The sequence below is a fragment of the Protomyctophum parallelum genome (assembly GCF_964188405.1).
Source record: "Protomyctophum parallelum genome assembly, chromosome: 10".
In the NCBI taxonomy this organism is placed as follows: domain Eukaryota; kingdom Metazoa; phylum Chordata; class Actinopteri; order Myctophiformes; family Myctophidae; genus Protomyctophum; species Protomyctophum parallelum.
This window is the reverse complement of record NC_139704.1, coordinates 18151959-18170678: the sequence shown is the minus strand read 5'-3', so window position 1 is coordinate 18170678 and position 18720 is coordinate 18151959. Positions and strand designations below refer to the sequence as shown.

At 41.6% G+C, this 18720-nt stretch overlaps 1 protein-coding gene across 5 annotated transcripts in view; it reads right to left on the bottom strand.

Annotated features, from left to right (window-relative positions):
• Positions 1-18720, bottom strand: part of wdr11 (WD repeat domain 11) — a 126426-nt gene that overhangs the window by 87475 nt on the left and 20231 nt on the right. For all 5 annotated transcript variants that reach the window (XM_083774578.1, XM_083774579.1, XM_083774580.1 and 2 more), the window contains 3 exons: positions 8276-8378; positions 6118-6316; positions 2868-2968 (listed from right to left, as the gene is read on the bottom strand). In XM_083774578.1, coding sequence (XP_083630704.1) covers positions 2868-2968; positions 6118-6316; positions 8276-8378 — 403 coding nt within the window. The remainder of the gene's footprint in view (positions 1-2867; positions 2969-6117; positions 6317-8275; positions 8379-18720) is intronic.

Genomic DNA, 18720 nt, shown 5'->3' with positions numbered 1-18720 from the left:
TTTATCAGTAATACACAAGTGCACACGCACACACACACACACACACACACACACACACACACACACAGTGAACAGAGATACACAGACGCTTGTGCACACAGACCTGTCGCTTCCAGAACCATGAGCAGGTAATGTTGATGTTGAAGCTGTTTGAGCTACGTGTGCCAATAAGACAACCTGAATCTCTGTGCTTGTATGGTGAATTAAATCAGCTTTGTGTCTGTGTAAACAGTGTGGGGAACAGAGCGGGTGCGCAGTGAGACTGTGTGTAACGCAACAATGCAACAAAACAGTTTTATTTAAGGACATGTCACACCAATGCAACTCCTTGCAACTGCCATTGGGATAGTGGCTGCATGAAACTACTCGCAACTGTTCGGTTGCAAGGAGTTGCATGGCGAAGCATTGGTGCGGTTAGGGCCTAAAGGTGCGTTCAGACTTGGATGGTTAGAGTGGCGTGATTACATACAAAGTCAATGCAAAGTTGCGCGAGTGCCTGGCGCAGCACAAACCATGGCGAAGATAGGTCTCATACAGTAGCTGTCCCATAGGCTAAACATCAGGGTCTAAAATTGATATAAAGACGCTAATAAACATCTTACATTTTGGGAAAGTGAAAAGCGGGCGTTATTTTGTGCATATGCTAATGGCCAATGCCTGTGTGAAAATTGAGACCAATTGCTCAAGCCACTGAGGAGAAGGGGGCAGCAGACAGGCTGTGGACAACCATTGTGGACAGCGCTTTTGTTCATTAATTGTTAGATTACTGTTATGTGGTTTAGATAAAAGTATTGTGGTATGAAAGTATGCTTTTTGGATGTAACCATCCAGCTGGATCCATAACTCCATGTCTGTCCTTTGTAACAATCACTTCCAAATCGGCTGAAAATTCCGCAAGTTATGACGATTTTAATTATTAAGAAACCTCCTTCTTCAATAGACATACAGTACATAGGCATGGCTGGCCATTCATAATATGGCGGCTGCAATGAGGTATCTATGTGTATTTAACTATGGACATAGTGGCCAAAGACTAATCATTTTGAGTTGCAGCCTTAGTGTGTTGAATTCAAGGCTACAGTGATTTTGAAATCAAGGCTAGCATTAATCAAGTTGATATAAAATGTATCTGAAGTATGTATGTCAAAATGGATATTATTTTTGCTTTCACTCTGGCAATAAGGGTAATCCAAGGTCCTTCCAGGTGCAATCCCAATGTCAGACTATCACCACTTGTCTTTAGTATCAGGGACCAAAGCAGGGACCATGTCCCTAGGTCATAAATCAGATAAACTCCCTCAAAAATGAGATGATACATCTCAAGGGGATATATAATATCCATTTCAATAAAAAGGTTCACATAATATAACAATCATTATGACATAATAAAGTTATATAACATAACTATGACAAGTGCATTAGTCAGCAACAGACCAAAAAAGTAGCAGTCAACCACACCAACAGAAAGAGAGAGGAAGTAAGAGAGTATAGGTGTGCATGGGAGATGGAGCAAACATCACAACTACTGTTGTACTGTATATCCCTGAGGGCCCAGCGCTCGATGGCATCTCGACTCTTGCTGAATACAACATGTTCTGATAAGCAGTCTTATTCCCAGCACGATCTCACCCACACACGGTGACATGGCACGGATTGGCAATTATGTACATACACGTAGAGAAAACCCCAAAATCTGTACATATTATACTACTACTGTTTTGACCGCGACTGAGGCGTAGTATTGTATGCACGGAATTGCCAATCTGTGCTATTTCACCTTGTTTGGGTGAGACAGGGTTGACTAATCCAATAGTGAGGGGAGGAAGAGAATGTGGCTAATGGCGGTGGTGTAAAAAGTACTCAAAAGTTTTACTTAAGGAAAAGTATCAATACTGCAATGTAGAACTACTCCATTACAAGTAAAAGTGTTGAATTCAAAATGTACTTGAGTAAAAGTACAAAAGTATTTGCATTAAAATATACTTAAAGTACCAAAAGTAGAAAGTACTCATTGTGCAGAATGTCACATTTCAAGTTTTCAAATGTATAAAAATATTTTCAAAGTAGCAGATCTACATGCATTGTGAGCTTGTAGATCGGCCGAAATAAATGGCCGAAATGTATATAGGGCTGAAGTGGATAATGTATGTTTTGTAATAATAATCAAAATCTACAAAGTGGAGTAAAAGTATTTGCCTCTGAGATGCAGTGGAGTAGACTGTAGAAGTAAAATTATTAGAAATTGGAAATACTTAAGTAAAGTACCTCAAAATTGTACTTAACAATTGTACTTGGTGTAAGCATTATGTTATGCTTTAGCTATTAAAAAATAGCAGATCTACAAGCTCATAGCGCGCTACGAGCTTGTAGGTCTGCTATTTTTGAAAAATCGAAGAACAACTGACATAGAAACATAGCTTTTTCAGAAAACTGTCAGGATTTAGAAGACATTTATAGAATCGTTCCCAGGTCAAAATTGGTTAAGTACAGTAGGTAAGTAAGTACAATGTACTTAGTTACTTTCCACCACTGATAATGGAGACTGGAAGAGAGCTCAGTGAGAGAGCAAGAGAGAGAGAGAGAGAGAGAGAGAGAGAGAGAGAAAAGATAAGGGAGGCGTGATGATAAAGACAAAGAGAGGGAGCAGAGGAAGGGTCAGGGGGAGTAGCCCTGGGGGAGTTGTCTGTGCGAGGGGACCATTCAGTGTGAGAGATAATGACTCAGCTCTGTGTGGGCACATTGATGCAGGCACACCGGGTAGAGATAGACGGATGGAGAGCGCTAAGGGGCAGCCTCGGGCCCAGCACGCATCTCACATGAGGCCAATAAAAGACTATCAAGTAGCCTTGACACACACAGAGACCTACCGATCATAGTGTTGAGGGACAGGTCCAGGATTCGTTTCTGGTTCTGAGCCAGTGGAGCCCCACAGAACGACACAGGCGAGTAGAGCGGAGACAGGCCCGAACTGAAACAACAGAGGAGGGACCATTATTTTAAGATTTGCTGCATGGCTTTTCTCCTTCATTTTTCGATAGTACAGTGGAGAGAGACAGTGAACTGGGGAGTTGGGGAGTGACATGTAGCAAATGCGCCGCTGGGCTCGGGAATCGAATCCGGGGCACACTGTCAGGCATCACATGTGGTACGTGGTGTTGGTGTAACCACTGGGCCATCAGCCGTGCACCCATTATTTTAAGGATCCGTTTGTTTTATTGCGTGTGTTGTGGATTCACTCTTAACCGTCTCAGTGCCACATGGCGCCTTATGACGCCTCCCCCTTATGACCGAGCGCCATCTCTATTCATGGTGCCTGCCTGTGATTTATTTAGTTAAGTTATGTGGTCGGTAGTCTCGTGTAGCCAGACAACTATTCCACAATCTCGAGTCTGGAACTACACCTCCCGAAATCAGAGTAAGGGACATGCCATTTCCGTTCATAATTTAAAATATCTTTAAATTAAAAACATTGTATTTCTATTCCTGCTAAGCAGCAAGCTATATATGCTTAGATTATTTCCATTTATATTAGGATAAATGTTGTGCGACTGTAAAGACGAAACGGAAGTGGGGAGGAGGCTCCACTTCCACTTTATTGCTTACTTATGATCCGAGCTTCCATTGCTTCCATTGCTCCAGACTATAATGAGACAGTACAGACAGTATTTCAAGCTGCCCCGCACTCGAGCTTGAGAAGACTACCAACCACATAGTAAACACCTATCCCCTGTATGGACCACCTTCAGTGGAGGGCCTCTTCCTACTGGGACCAGAGACGAGCGTGAAAATGTAAGTAAGCCTTGTCGAGGAGCCTATCTCCCAGTCTCGGGGCGGACACTCTAACCACAAGGCCACTGAGCTGGTGGCCCTAGATACGAGGGTGTGGCTGCACAATACAGAGTTGGACATTTTGATGCCGACATACGAAAGAAGAAGATTTGTTTTGTTTTGTATTTCCCCAATCAGATCCAGGCGGCAAAATTACTGTTCCAGCAGTGCATATACAGAAAGCCGGTTCAGCACTCAACGCAGTGCCACATTGAGTATAAAACTATTTTATCTGCAGAAAAGTGGTTTCAACAAGTAGAAAAATTATTCTACTTCTTTTGAAGTAAGTTGACAGTTTTAGTCTCTGACGTTGTCAATCATTTCTTAAAAGGTAGTTTCGAGTTTGACGCAGATCTACTGAACATAGACCTGTGTGTGTGATGCTTTTCCTTTCCCTCAGTGACACCTGGGAGGCAGTCAACTGCTCACAAGTTCACAAACAATACTGTACATCCAATGCATGATGCATGATGACAGCCTTTAACGCGTCACTGAGGGAAATAAAGTACTATGGGTGTCCGTGAGGCGCCCGGGGTGAAGCACTCACAGCCGAGACTGGGGATTTGATTTCTCCACGGTGCCTCCACCATGGCAGACCAGCAGGGATTTTTGTATTAAATAAAAGTACCTCGCACACCTAGAGCCTGATACTGTAGTACTTAGTAGCCGGGAATAAGGAACGCATCAAATCTGCCGCTGTGCTCCGATTTTGATATCGAACACATTATTACAGAATGTGTGTAGAGAATAGAGATTAAAAGATAAAGATAGCTTCAAAGATATAAAGATGGATGTGTGTGTGCATGCATATGTATGCACTGTATGCATGTATGCACTGCATGCGTAAGTGCGTGTGTGCGTGCGTATGCTTCTAAATCCTAACAGTTTTCTGAGAAATCTATGTTTCTATGTCAGTAGTGCTCAACCTTTTTCAAAACGTTCACTTTGAAAGAATATACCGGTATTCAAGTATGTGATTTAAAAAAAAAAATAGCAGCTCTACAAGCTCATAGCGCGGCACTTGGTGCCACACTATGAGCTTGTGGATCTGCTATTTTTCAACAGCTAAAGTATAACATGATGCTTAAAACGCCAAAAGGGGTTCCTGTCCTGAATGGGTTAAAATAAATTAAATAATGTGGGGCAGAGCTGTGTGTTCCCTTCTTTAATACATATAAATGTTTAACCACGTACTGTACACAAATAATATTAATCATTAAAATAGTATGTTACTCTCAATATAGACTGTATAAGTGTGTCCTAAAAGCATAACAAGCGTGTTAACACTGTACACGTTTGTTGTGCTTTTCATAGTGACCGTCAAGCAGTTCCCAGTCCTTAAAGTGCTTCATTCTAATGCATGCTGCTTTTTTCCCCCCAACCTACTTGTTCCAGAGCGACGATTAACATGAACTTTATCTTCCAACAAATGCATCAAATAACGTGGCTGGCAGCTATGAAATATATCCTATTAATTCAGTATCAAACCAAGCGGCACATTAAGGAGAAGGGGGGGAAAAGCCTTTGTAGTCTACAAATAAACCCTAGGTAAGATCCACTTTCATTTTTAATTGCTTGGCTCTTAAAACAAATCAAAAGCTTTACTCTGAAACAGCAGTTGATAAGGGAAATCAAGGAAGTGGAAAGCAATTTATCAAAGATACATGATTATATACTCAGGACATTCAATGACATCTCAGCTTACAGTATATGATGGTTTCATGGTTAGCGGACCTTGCTTCGTCTACTTGATTGTAAAGCTACATTATTACTGTGGTTTCTTTCTAGTTTATGGACTAGTGGACAAGAGATCCGGTATAAGTAAAAGACAAAAGTAATTTTACACTTCGTTGCATGCTGAAAATAGCATGTCTACAAGCTCACAACACGATGCAGCGTGATGCGTTCTGAGCTTGTAGATCTGCTATTTTCAGAAAGTATAAAATCAACCGTTACGACCTACCAAAAAACATTTTAGTTGACTAAATCAACTGTAGATTTAGTCGACTAAAATCTTATGATATTTAGTCAACTTAAACTAGACTAACGCAAAATAATTCCAGGTGACAAACTACATGAAAACTACTCAAAAGACTATGACTAAAACTAAAATGAGCCGTCAAAATCAACACTGTGTGTGTGTGTGACTGTGTGTGTGTGTGTGTGTGTGTGTGTGTGTGTGTGTGTGTGTGTGTGTGTGTGTGTGTGTGTGTGTGTGTGTGTGTGTGTGTGTGTGACTGTGTGTGTGTGTGTGTGTGTGTGTGTGCGTGTGTGTGTGTGTGTGTGTACCTAGGGTTTGTGGGGGCCCTGCCGGTGTGAGCTTTGAGTTCCCACAGCATGACCCTGCCATCGCTGACCATGAGGGCGGCATTGTTCTCGTTCACGGGGCAGATGACCATGCGGTACGGACGGACCGTCTTGGTGATGCGGATGGCGTCGCACTGGGAGCGCAGGTCATACACCAGCTCCTGGACACTATGCTCCGGGTCTGACCGGAGAGGAGAGAGATGGGGAGAAAAGATTAAAGGGGAGAGAGAGAGAGAGGAGACGCAGAAGGTTTAGAAAGTCAGGGCAGACGGGAGCAGAACGAGAAAATAGAGAAACGACAGGAGAGAGAGAGAGAGAGAGAGAGAGAGAGAGAGAGAGAGAGAGAGAGAGAGAGAGAGAGAGAGAGAGAGAGAGAGAGAGAGAGAGAGAGAGAGAGAGAGAGAGAGAGAGAGAGCGAGCGAGCGAGCGAGCGAGCGAGCGAGAGAGAGAGAGAGAGACATACATCATAAAATCAATGTACAACAACAACAAATGTGCTGTAAAGATTGATGGAAAACGCACTGACTTCTTCTCCCAAGGACGGGGAGTTAGGCAGGGCTGCAGCCTGAGTCCAACCCTCTTTAACATATATCATATTGAGTGCTATATCAATGAACTGGCAAAAACACTAGAACAATCCACAGCACCGGGCATCCCCCTAGTAGACACAGAAGTCAATGGCTTACTATTTGCAGATGATCTGGTGTTGCTATCTCCAACCAAAGAAGGACTACAACAGCAACTTGATCTCCTGCACACTTTCTCCCAGACATGGGCCTTGACCATTAACCTAAAGAAAACTAAAGTTATGATAATCCAAAAAAGATCTAGTCCCCAACACCAACAATTTGTACTAAATACAACCATACTAGAACATACAAAGAACTATACCTATCTCGGCCTAAACATCTGAAGCAGCACAGGTAACTTCAAGCAAGCTGTAAATGACCTGAGGGACAAGGCAAGAATAGCTTTCTATGCCATCAAAAGAAACATTAAGTTAAACATCCCAATACAAATCTGGGTAAAGATACTAGACTCAACTGTCACCTGACTGGCCAACCTGTCTTGTCTGGATGATGTTTGGGACCATGATCTGCTACGTATATTGACTATATTGGAGTTTTATTTTAATTTTTTATATATATATTTTATATATTGTTTTATTGTTTTGTGTTTTGAATGTTCTTTGGTTGTCTTGATTTGGAGTTTGTGTTTTGTTGTGTGTGTTTTAGGGTTTTTTTTGTATTTGTCACTCTGTTTTTATTTCTCAATTTACTTTTGTAAAAAAACAAAAAAAAGAAAAAAAAATACTAGAGACTCTGGGTTACTTTAGTAACCTCAGTTTAGTCATCGAATGAAGCGATCACACCACTAGATGGCGGGCACTCCCCCATTGGTGATCCTCTGAGCGGAATGAGATTAAATAAACACTAGGAAACATGGGTATTCCAGCTGCTATACAGCCAGCTCTTTTTGGAGGACTGATACTGGTGTTCTTCATACAACAATGTAATACTGTCCGTGTGGCAGAGGCAGAGGAATTCACATGTGGGCTGGTTAAAAAAAGGTCTCCTCCACCGTGCACTTTTCATTTCATTTTATTTGTCCTACAAAGATGCCTTTGCCTGGCCCTGTATCTCAAAGAATGGTCAAATATTTGAATAAGGAAGATAATATGCCTCTTGAATTCTTTCTGTATATGCCTGAAGATGCCTGAAGAAGGTCCGGAGGGACCCAAACGTTGCATTATTAAAAAGAAAATACTCATGTACTGAGCAAATACACAGTGTGCGGGTGTATTATATTCCTTTCATTTCTGTATATCAGCTAAATGTAAATTAACATTCTCAGGTTTAAAAATAAATGAAAAATAAACAAATCGCTTATCAACTAAGCAGTTAATCAATCGATAAGGTTATCAAAACGTATCAATGAATGAATGAACCGATAATTCCCATCACTGCATGCATGTTCCTATCTTTGCATACATCATTCCTGCATGCATGCATGTTCCTATCCCTGCATACAGTACATCATTCCTGCATGCATATTCCTATGCCTGCATACATCATTCCTGCATGTATGCATGCATGCGTCTCGTGTCTGCATGCGTGCACGTCTCGTGCTGTCACCTCACCTGCTGCATCGTCTACTGTGATGGTGGAGCGGCACACTCTCAGGGTGATGCAGCCGTTGTCATGCAGACAGTACAGGGCGTCCCTCTGGGCACACGGGATCACCTGCAGTGCACACACGTACAGAAGAGTCAGGGAAAGAGACAGCATCCCATCCTCCGTGGGGATTTAGCCATTAGTAAAAAGTATCTACGTCAAATTTTACTGGACTTAAAGTACCAGTAAGTAGAAATTGCTCATTGTACAGAATGTCTCGTTTCAAGTTTTCAAATGTATGACAATCTTTTGAAAATAGCAGATCTACAAGCTCACATTGTGTCGCAGCGTAACGCATTGTGAGCTTGTAGATCGGCTATATTCAAATGGCCAAAATGTACTTAGGGCTGAAGTGGTTACTGTACGTTTTGTCATAATAATCCAAATCTACAAAGTAACTAAAGTTGTCAAATAAGTGTAGTGCAGTAAAAAAGTACAATATTTTCCTCTGAAATATAGTGGAGTAGAAGTAAAAGTACAGTAAATTGGAAATACTCAAGTAAAGTACAAATACCTCAAAATTGTACTCGCATACAGTACTTAAGTAAATGTATTTAGTTACTTCCCACCACTGCCTGCACACTTACAGTACTGTACAGAAGAGTTAGGGAACGAGAGAGCATCCCATCCTCCACAGGGATGTAGTGATTATTGAGGAGCTTTTTATTACGACACTGATGAAAGAGCTTATGCTGTACTCTAACCCTGTTAGATCTCCACACACACGCATGAATCAGAGGTGTCAAGACCAGAGGTACATGGGGGAGTACTTATGGGTTGCTGGGCTAACACTAAGCGCCCGCAGAGGAAAAGCGTAGTATTAGGACTGCACCAAGTACGGTCTGAAAGGTTCAGGAGGATTACTTTGCCGAATACTGTAATGATGACAATAAGATTGATCCTAATTATTGATAATGATGACCTTTGGTGGGAAAGCAGTTTCTTAACCCATTTAGACCTGAGGACGATTCTACAAATGTCTTCTATGTCAGTGGTGCTCATACTATTTCATGTCAAGGACCCCAAAACTTATATCTAATTGGCCGCCGACCCCATCTGAAAATATGTTGTTCCAAGGACCCCCAGAAGCAAAGATGAGTTAAAAACGTTATAAAAAATATATATTCAAAGATTTGCTCACATTTTCACAATTAAAAAAAAATAGCAGACCTACAAGCTTGTAGATCTGCTATTTTTTTCCCAAAATGGGTTAATACCTTTAGAGCTCATTGGGCGTATCGGTTAACATACAGTATACCATAATTGTATGTGATTGCCTCTGTGATTTCACCGTTCCTTTGTGACCCCTGAGGGAAGGGTAGATGGGTTGTGCAGTATATTAGTTTGTGTGAAGGTGAGGAGACAAGGGAAACAGCTGACCAAATAAAATGTGTCAAAGTGCATGATTATATAATTAGATTAATTGCGCAATGAACCCTTTGCGCTTTGTCTAGTTTTTATTTGTTGACAAAATTGTCAATATATTTAGTCTTAGGTTTTAGGCATCATAGCTTAGTTTTCATATAGTTTCCATTTCGTTTTCGTCAGTGAAAAAAGGTAGTCGACAGACATTTTTTGTCATAGTTTTAGTCGACTAAATCAACACCGCTCAATTAGCACTGAAAATAGCAGATCAACTGTACAAGTTCACAATGCATCACATCCACAGCACGCCGCAAGCCGCAAGATAAATTTGGTGTGTCAACATCGTCAAAGTATAAATCAGGCTTAATCTGACATGAGTGAGTAGAGTGAAGTCATGTTGCATTGCTCTCTCCTTTGGTGCGTATCTCTGGGCACCCACATACAGAGAAAGCGCAGGCTGGACTATTGCTGGCGCAAATATCATCAGTCATGCAAATTGGCTATCTGACAAGCACTTTATAACACTTAGAGGGGGATGTGTTGGCTGGACAGAGCTTAGGACGCTGAATAATGCTCACAGCAGTATAGTGGCCACAGGCCAGTGACTTAGGGCTGGCCACAGGCCAGTGACTTAGGGCTGGCCACAGGCCAGTGACTTAGGGCTGGCCCCGGGCCGCCATTTGAATATCCCTGCACTACAGTATCGTGATATAACAATATCAATCCCAAACTATTAGTCTTGAATCACAACAATTGATAGACTACAATATTGGTTCTCAAAGTGGGGTCAGGTGTCCAGGTGTCCTTGAGGGAGTTTCAGGGGGTCCCTAGCTAAATGATAGATGGGAACCAAATGGACCCTTATGGGTATGTAACTCAGAGAGTGTCCATTCGGTTCCATTTGTACACTCTGAGTTAAATCAACATTGATTTTACAATATAAATGGGGGTCCCAGAGATAGAAATGCCATTCAATGGGGACCGGTAGACTAAATCATGTGAGGTCCTTGAAATTAAAATGGTAAAATGAGAATCACCGCTAGAGCTGTAAAATTATTCTCTTATGGGGCTCCCTGGCATATATTTTTCAAACGGGGGGGTCAGCGGGCTAATAAATGTCAATGTGGGGGTCCTTGACATGAAAAAGTTTGAGAACCACTGGACTACATTCATTAAAATAGGAAAGATAAAAGGGCAATTTTGATGTTTCACTCTAAAAGTACTGACTGGTCCATTAGGGTCTGAATGGGGTCTGACCTCATCTGAGAATGGGTGGAAGGGTTCTGTTCCATTACCGGCTCTCTGGCCACGGCAAAACCTTCATCATCGGACACCATCCGGCTTTCATTACATTTATACTTTTCTTTTTACAATTTACAATTATAATTCAGTCTCCGAAACAGGGAAATGTGTGCCGAGAAGTCAGAGGTAAATAGGACTACCAAGACAAGCAAAAAGTCTTATCCATCAATGTGTGCTGTGACTGGCTGCCGTGGGGTGGCTATAAAGCCCATGGTATTTCATCCCTGCTGAGCTCCAACCCAGGGAGGAAGGACACGAAGTGAACTTTATCATCCACAGCAAGGGGGAATTGGCTTCCTGGCAGAATCATCTATAAAGAAAACAGATAGTGAACGCGAGCCAGCTCAGCAAAGGCAGAAAATAGAAAAGTCTAAATTGCGTCTCGAGTTCAGATGAGGCGAAGGGAATCTGTGATGATGATGAAGGGAGGCAGCCAACGTTTCTAGTGTGATTGACTGAGACAGTGTGTATGTCAGGGAACCTGTGCGTGAGTGCATGCGTGCGCGTGCGTGCGTGGCTGCGTGCGTGCGCGTGGCTGCGTGCGTGCGCGGCTGCGTGCTTGAGTGGCTGCGTGCGTGGCTGCCTGTGTTGCATTTTCCCTGTGTATTACATTCGTAGGCAGCTCACACATATATTTTATGTTTCGGCCAGCTGAAGAAGAATATCAAAACCCGGTGTGATGACAAAAAATCAATATCCTTGCCTTCTAGAATACATTCTGCATGAGGTTGTCTTATACTTGACAGTTCTAACAGCTTCATCTTTGGGTCCATAAATGCCAGAGGCTTTTCTACACACAACTCTTCTACAATCCCCAATTCCCTCCCATTGGTGACCTAAGTAAAACAACATAAAAAATCAGCTAACTTTATCTTATACAGACAGTCACACACACACACACACACACACACACAAGTAAGACGCCCTGAGGTCGAGAAGCTAAAGGGCGAGGTTGCGTGCACGGCTGCACGCATCCGCCTGGGTGAGCACTGGTGCTTTGGCATGAGGTCAGATCAACATATTATGGAATGTCAGAACAGGTCAGCTCCATATATGGAGATCTAAGGGTGGCAGTGGGGGCAGTGTGTCGAGTGTACAGGGTTTGATGAAGACCCAGGTAGGGCCGGGCCATAATGTTTAGGCCTGTTCTCCTGTACTGAACTCCAGTTTTTACTTCTGACTTCTGAACAAGTCAGCTCCATATATGGAGATGGAAGCGTGATGTCACGAGGCGTGACCATATGGATGCGTGACCATCTATGGAGGCGTGAGGTCACGAGGCATGACCATATATGGAGGCGTGACTGACGGAAAATGCAGGTTTTCATTGTAAACTGCGACATACGGTCGCAACAAACGAGCAATGCATAAACATATATATATATGTACCAATACGAGGGGCTTCCACATACTGTAGGCACACTGCAAATAACATCTCGTCATGCTCTGGGGCAATGGCATGTACAAACAATGAGCAGCCCCAGTTGACCTCAATTTTGGATCAAAATGGCAAGAGAAGAAGTGAAAGATGGGGCACGGATGGCAGGAGCTTCAGTCACAGCTGGCTACTGTTGAATAGGAACATTCTAGACTCTATGGGGGAAAAAACATCAGTGAATAGGGTTGGATAAAGGGTTGGAGAATAAGGTTAACAGGGCATGCTGTAGTAGTGCATTAGTGCGTTTTGGAAAGACAGGAACACTTCTTTGCGTGACTGAGAATGCATGTCAATGCACGACGCAACGCAAGCAGACTGTCGTCAAGAACATTCTGGGGACAACTACATAGGGAAGGATGTTCCCGAACTTGCTTCCCCCCCCCTCCTTTTCTTGTTTTGTGTGTTGTCTTTGTATTCTGTGTTTTTAGTCTATGTGTTTACTTACCGTTTTACCTATGTACTGTACAGCACTTTGTGGCAGCTATGGTTGTTTTAAATGTGCTATATAAATAAAGTTGAGTTGAGTTGAGTTGAGATGTTACAGTGCATAAACCCCTCGTTACAAAGACAAACACACATTTGAGAGTTCGGTGGAGGAAAAAAAACATAAGCACTGGATCTATAGAGAGATAAGGCATACATGATGTACGACAAGATAACAATACAGGCCTGAATGCTTGTGCACCCCCCCCCCCCCCAGTGAGTGTCACATTTGTTTGGTGCCTTATATATACATGTGACAATGGCATTAATTAAATATATGATGTGCTTTCTGTTCCTGTCAATGTTCATTACTGAAAGGGAAGACAAAGCTGTATGTGAGTGATGTTGTGGAAATACTGTAAGCTACTGTATAGCAAACATGCTTATTATCTGTTTGTGCACTGTGAGAACACATCCAACACCTCGGACAACACGCCACATAAAAGGTATGTGGGCTGTGATATTATATATACTGATTACTGAACTGTGAACAAATCAACAATTGGATCCCACATGCGATACGTAATCATTTTTGGAGCCATGGAAGACATTAAAAGTCAGCGGCCGCCCAGCTTCAAATCGGTAATGTTTAATACATTCAATAATCAATAAATGATAATTTAATCACAAAATCAGCCTATTACCTAAACAAATCCATCAGACAGCTGCTGCTCGAGTCCTAATACTAATACCAACAAAATAGAGCATAATTTATTTTCTTTCGGCTTGTCCCTTCAAAATCATCTGCCTCCATCTCACCCTGCCTCAACATCCTTCTACCGATATACTCTATCTATATCTATACACTATCCCTCCTCTGTACGTGTCCAACCATCTCATCTCATCTCGTCTCGTCTCGTCTCGTCTGGCCTCTCTGGCTTTATCTACAAAACATCTGCTCTGTCGTTCCTAATCCTATCTACCCTTGTTACTCCCAGAGAGAAAGAACCTCAACATTTTAGTCTGTGCTACCTCCAGCTCTGCTTCCTGTCTCTTTAGGGCCAAAACCCATTTCTGATCTTGTGCATCATGAACCATCCAGATCTCTTAGGTCATCTGGGAAAGGTCAGTGTTCTGTCCCTAAAACCAAAATTAAATGTGGGGAAGCAGCATCCTAGGGCTCCAATTTTGTCTCATCTTTCTAAATACACTGTTTTGGGATTTAGCAGTGGGGAAGGGGTGTTCCCCCACTAAAGTTGGTATTTTGGTTACCTGTCTAAATCCCTAAAACACCTCCGTTACCCGTTATATTATGCATAGGTGAGGTTTCGGCGTTACAATAATTAAACCAATCACCGTGCCACATATGCCATTGCCTTTAAGAGATCCCTTATCCGTTGCCCGTTATGCCCAGTGCTATATTGCTTCATAGCCTTACGGTCTATAGCCCATGGAAGAGTGTTGCGCAGACCGCACCGCTCTACCAAACTAAAGGTAATGGCCCTATGTATACATGTATGTAATCCGACACTACTGCCATAACAGGCATAAGTAATCATTACGTCATATGCTGGCACAGGACATACGGAAGCAGACCGTGCAGGTATGTTTTCCATCATGCTACGAAGCGTATGTTCCATGACGTGATGAAGATATGTACCAATGCCAGGGTATAGTTGGTTTACGATGGTGACATAATGATGATATGTTTCAGTGTCGGGTGGATTAAAGGGACATACGCATCAAACCACCCGAGTAACCACAGTATACCACTAATCAACTCACACATTACATATATACATAGACATATGAGCATATGCGAATAAAAAAACTAGAGGATAGAAAGAAAAAGCATAACCGTAAGGACCAAGAAAAACGTAATAAAAACCGAATAAATGAAACCAAACTAAAGGAACGGCTTTCAAAAAGACGGAATTCATACGTTAAAAAGATATGAGTAAAATACCACTTGAAATTCAAGAAAATAAAAAGCTTAAGAGAAACAGACGACTTTGAAATATCCGAACAAAAGAAACGGATGAAAGACGAAAGGAACGGTTGGTTTTGCGTAACAAAAATCTCAAGAATATGGAATTACAAAAACTAGAGGAGATCAACGGAAATGAGACTCATAAACTAGAACTGTGTGATCGAAAAATGGATACAAAGAAAAACCAAAACCATAAGGACAACCAAATACGTAAAGAAAACTAAACGTAAAGGAAAGCAATGTTATCGAGTTTAAAATAAATAATATTATACTGTATACGTAACAACATATTTTTTTATATTTTTTCATCTGATATCTATGACTTTTTTTTCTTTGCGAAACTACAAGTGGATCGTGGACACTTGGGACTGTATTTCCTTTATAAATAGAAGATTTTACCATACTTAATCAAAATACTACTTTTTTACCTCCAAAAGCAAGGTACGCAAATAGCTAAACCTAATAATTCAATATTGCAAACGTTCTTTCACAGAGACTGAGATTTCAAAGTTTGTAGCGGTCTACAGTACTTGCACGCTCTGCTTGTGCACTAGTAGGCCATTTATGGCCTACTTGTGTGCAACAAGCAAGTAGGCACTCAACAGAGTGCAGTTCTTGTTGTATATTATTTTCACTTCTTTTGATTTATGAATCCGAACACCATTGTATAAGTGTTTCCTTCGCTTGATGTTCTGTGTAAATGAAATTGCCTTGCCTTGAAACGATCCAGATAAGAGTATAGATCATAGACTGTAAAAAATATGGACAAAGCGTTCCCCGGGTCTAACATGAACGTAAAATGAAGCCTGTAATAATATGCTAATTCCTGATGTAAGTCGCCATCTTTCTAGATCCGTTTGGTACCAGCTGGCCATTGGCTGGCTCCGTTTTGGACCAGCTGGTCATTGGCTGCCCAGACAACGAGGCGGGACTTCCCCCCTTCTTCTCAGTTGGTTTTTATTTTGACTCGAGTGGGAGGAGAAGACTCTTGAGTGGGAGGGGAATCCCGATCATAGACTGTAACGGTAGCCACGCCCCTCAGAACATACGCGACTTTATGGTCATTTTTTTAATTAATGGGACCATAATTTTCCAAAAAGAATATTATGACATTAGAAATGAGACTTTAAACTAGTGACTGGAAGAAGAAAGTATTCATGACCATGTTTATTAAGGTAATACAGTCTAGGTGAAGTTGGGCCAAAATACATGGGCCTCTATGGAGCTATGGGGCTTTTTGGGTCCAGTCCAGCGCCACAACAGGCCATTATATGAACTACCGATTTCAAATGAGGCTTCACGAAATATCTGGCTGACTGCCCCCCTGGTATAGATACAAGGAGCTTGACTGCTTGACCGGGATGGAATGGGAACTTGTTTCAAGGTTGATCGTCTTTGATTTATTCCAGTGGAGCAATTATTAATCTACACCTTTGATTTCTTGTACAGGGAGTTGGAATAGCGTGACTTGTCCCAAAGGTTCTCTCCTTTATTTGTCTCTCTTTGATGTAATTACGGTCACCACAACCCTCCTTCAACCCATTACCCCAATTCTACAAAGGCCTTCCAAATCAAGATTTTCAAAAATGGCAGATGTACAAGCTCTCAGCACGGCATGAAGTGACACACTGTGAGCTTGTGTATCTGCTATTTTTGAATAGCCAACAACGCAAAAATCAAAAATGACAGATGCTTTCCCAGTTTTTATGGCTTAATACCTGTGCTAATTTACACCTGTTCTTTAACACATTGATTGCTAACTTTTGAAATTCTACTCAGGATTGCTTCTGCTAAGCGATTAACATTGGACTTTTTAACTTTTTAGGGGCCCACAGCGAGGGGCCTCTTATAGCACATCGCACATTGCATAAATCAAAAGGAAGCCAAACTAGTCCACTTCAATTTTAAAAAAAAAATATGATTCTACCATCTTCCATTCTGGAGATATTGACCTTTTTCTAAAACCTGCTTTTCACTGCACGCTGCTCTTTTGAAAAAACAGCAGAGATATGGAAGGTTGAAGTTGACAGACATTGACAGACAGATATAAAAATGAACACAAATAATATCATATACATACTACACACTGAATGAAAGCCCTGAATGTCTACTTTTAGGAGGAAAACAAATACACATGGTCCCATGTATAGTTTGTCAGTAATTGGCTGTTGAATGCAGCTTGCGCCCACCAGAGAGGATTTCAGAAAATGCATGGACCTGAAGAACCATTATTCACAAAATAAGGCCTATAGCGACATGTACATACTATATACCGTATGAAACAGAAGACTCTCTGCTTTCATAAGAAAAATACTTCTACTGTAATAATAATAAAAATCACACCCCTGTGAAGTGAGCAGTGCAATGTTGCACAACATTGCACTGCTCACTTCACATGGGTGTGATTTTTATTATTATTACAGTAGAAGTATTTTTCTTATGAAAGCAGAGAGTCTTCTGTTTCATACGGTATATAGTATGTACATGTCGCTATAGGCCTTATTTTGTGAATAATGGTTCTTCAGGTCCATGCATTTTCTGAAATCCTCAGAGTATTTTAGACAAGACAAGGAACTGACAACTAAATATTCACAAAATAAGGCCTATACATACTATATACCGTATGAAACAGAAGACTCTCTGCTTTCATAAGAAAAATACTTCTACTGTAATAATAATGAAAATCACACCCCTGTGAAGTGAGCAGTGCAATGTTGCACTGCTCACTTCACAACATTGCACTGCTCACTTCACATGGGTGTGATTTTTATTATTATTACAGTATTAGTTTTTTTCTTATGAAAGCAGAGAGTCTTCTGTTTCATACGGTATATAGTATGTACATGTCGCTATATGCCTTATTTTGTGAATAATAGTTCTATAGGTCCATGCTTTCTCTAATCAGACCAGTGTGTGTCCAGTGGAAACCTCGTATGAATCTGATCTCAGGTCAGAATGGGCTAAAGTTCTCTCTGAAAAAGAGAATTTTATAAATGAAATGGATTCAATAGTCTAGTATTGACAAACAGTATATGGGATATGTGTATTTTATTTGTTTTCCTCCTAAAATTAGACATTTAGGGCTTTCATTCAGTGTGTAGTATGTATATGATACTTTATTTATGTTTATATCTGCCTGTCATGATAACGTCATGATGATGATGATTCTATGCACATATGTGATCATTGTCTCAGTAAACAAAATCAACAGATCGTTTGATAGCATAACAGTGACTTGAGAGGTTGACATGTCTGGACATGAACCACAGGAGCGACTCAACTCGCAGTGGGGGGGGGGGTTCCACGACATGTCTGGACATGAACCACAGGAGCGATAAGCGTAGCCAGGCTGGCTGTGATTTCGACAAAATGACAGACAACACGATGGCTTCCGCAGCTTAGGATTGTATTAGTTATCCATTACAAACGGGTCGATTACGTCCCAGACGCCTTATCACTGCAATTGGCTGGCGAAGGCGCTATGGCGATTATGGTGATCAACTGCCGAGAATCTTTTTTCCGAGAATGAGAGTAGCATTGCAAACTGCAAAACGATCGATCGCAACTCGCAGTGTGGGGGGGGTTCCACGGTGTGATATCTGCTAGCCTAGTATACTGCTTCTTTGTCCAAACATGGCTGACGCGACGGCGAAAAAAAGACAGTTGGTCAGATGTATACTGCTTCTCCTATGGCGGTCCTTCGAGAATACGTCATTCGTTTCGCGTATACCTGTCCGTGAAATGGCGATCGACCGTTGGAGATTATTATTGGTTTATATACGGGTTTATATTTCCGAGAATGAGGCGGCAGACCGGTGAGTTGTCGTTGGAAAGAATTAGAGAGGGCTGTGTCGAGTGGATCTGTGTGAATGAGTGGGGGGGGGGGAGAAACT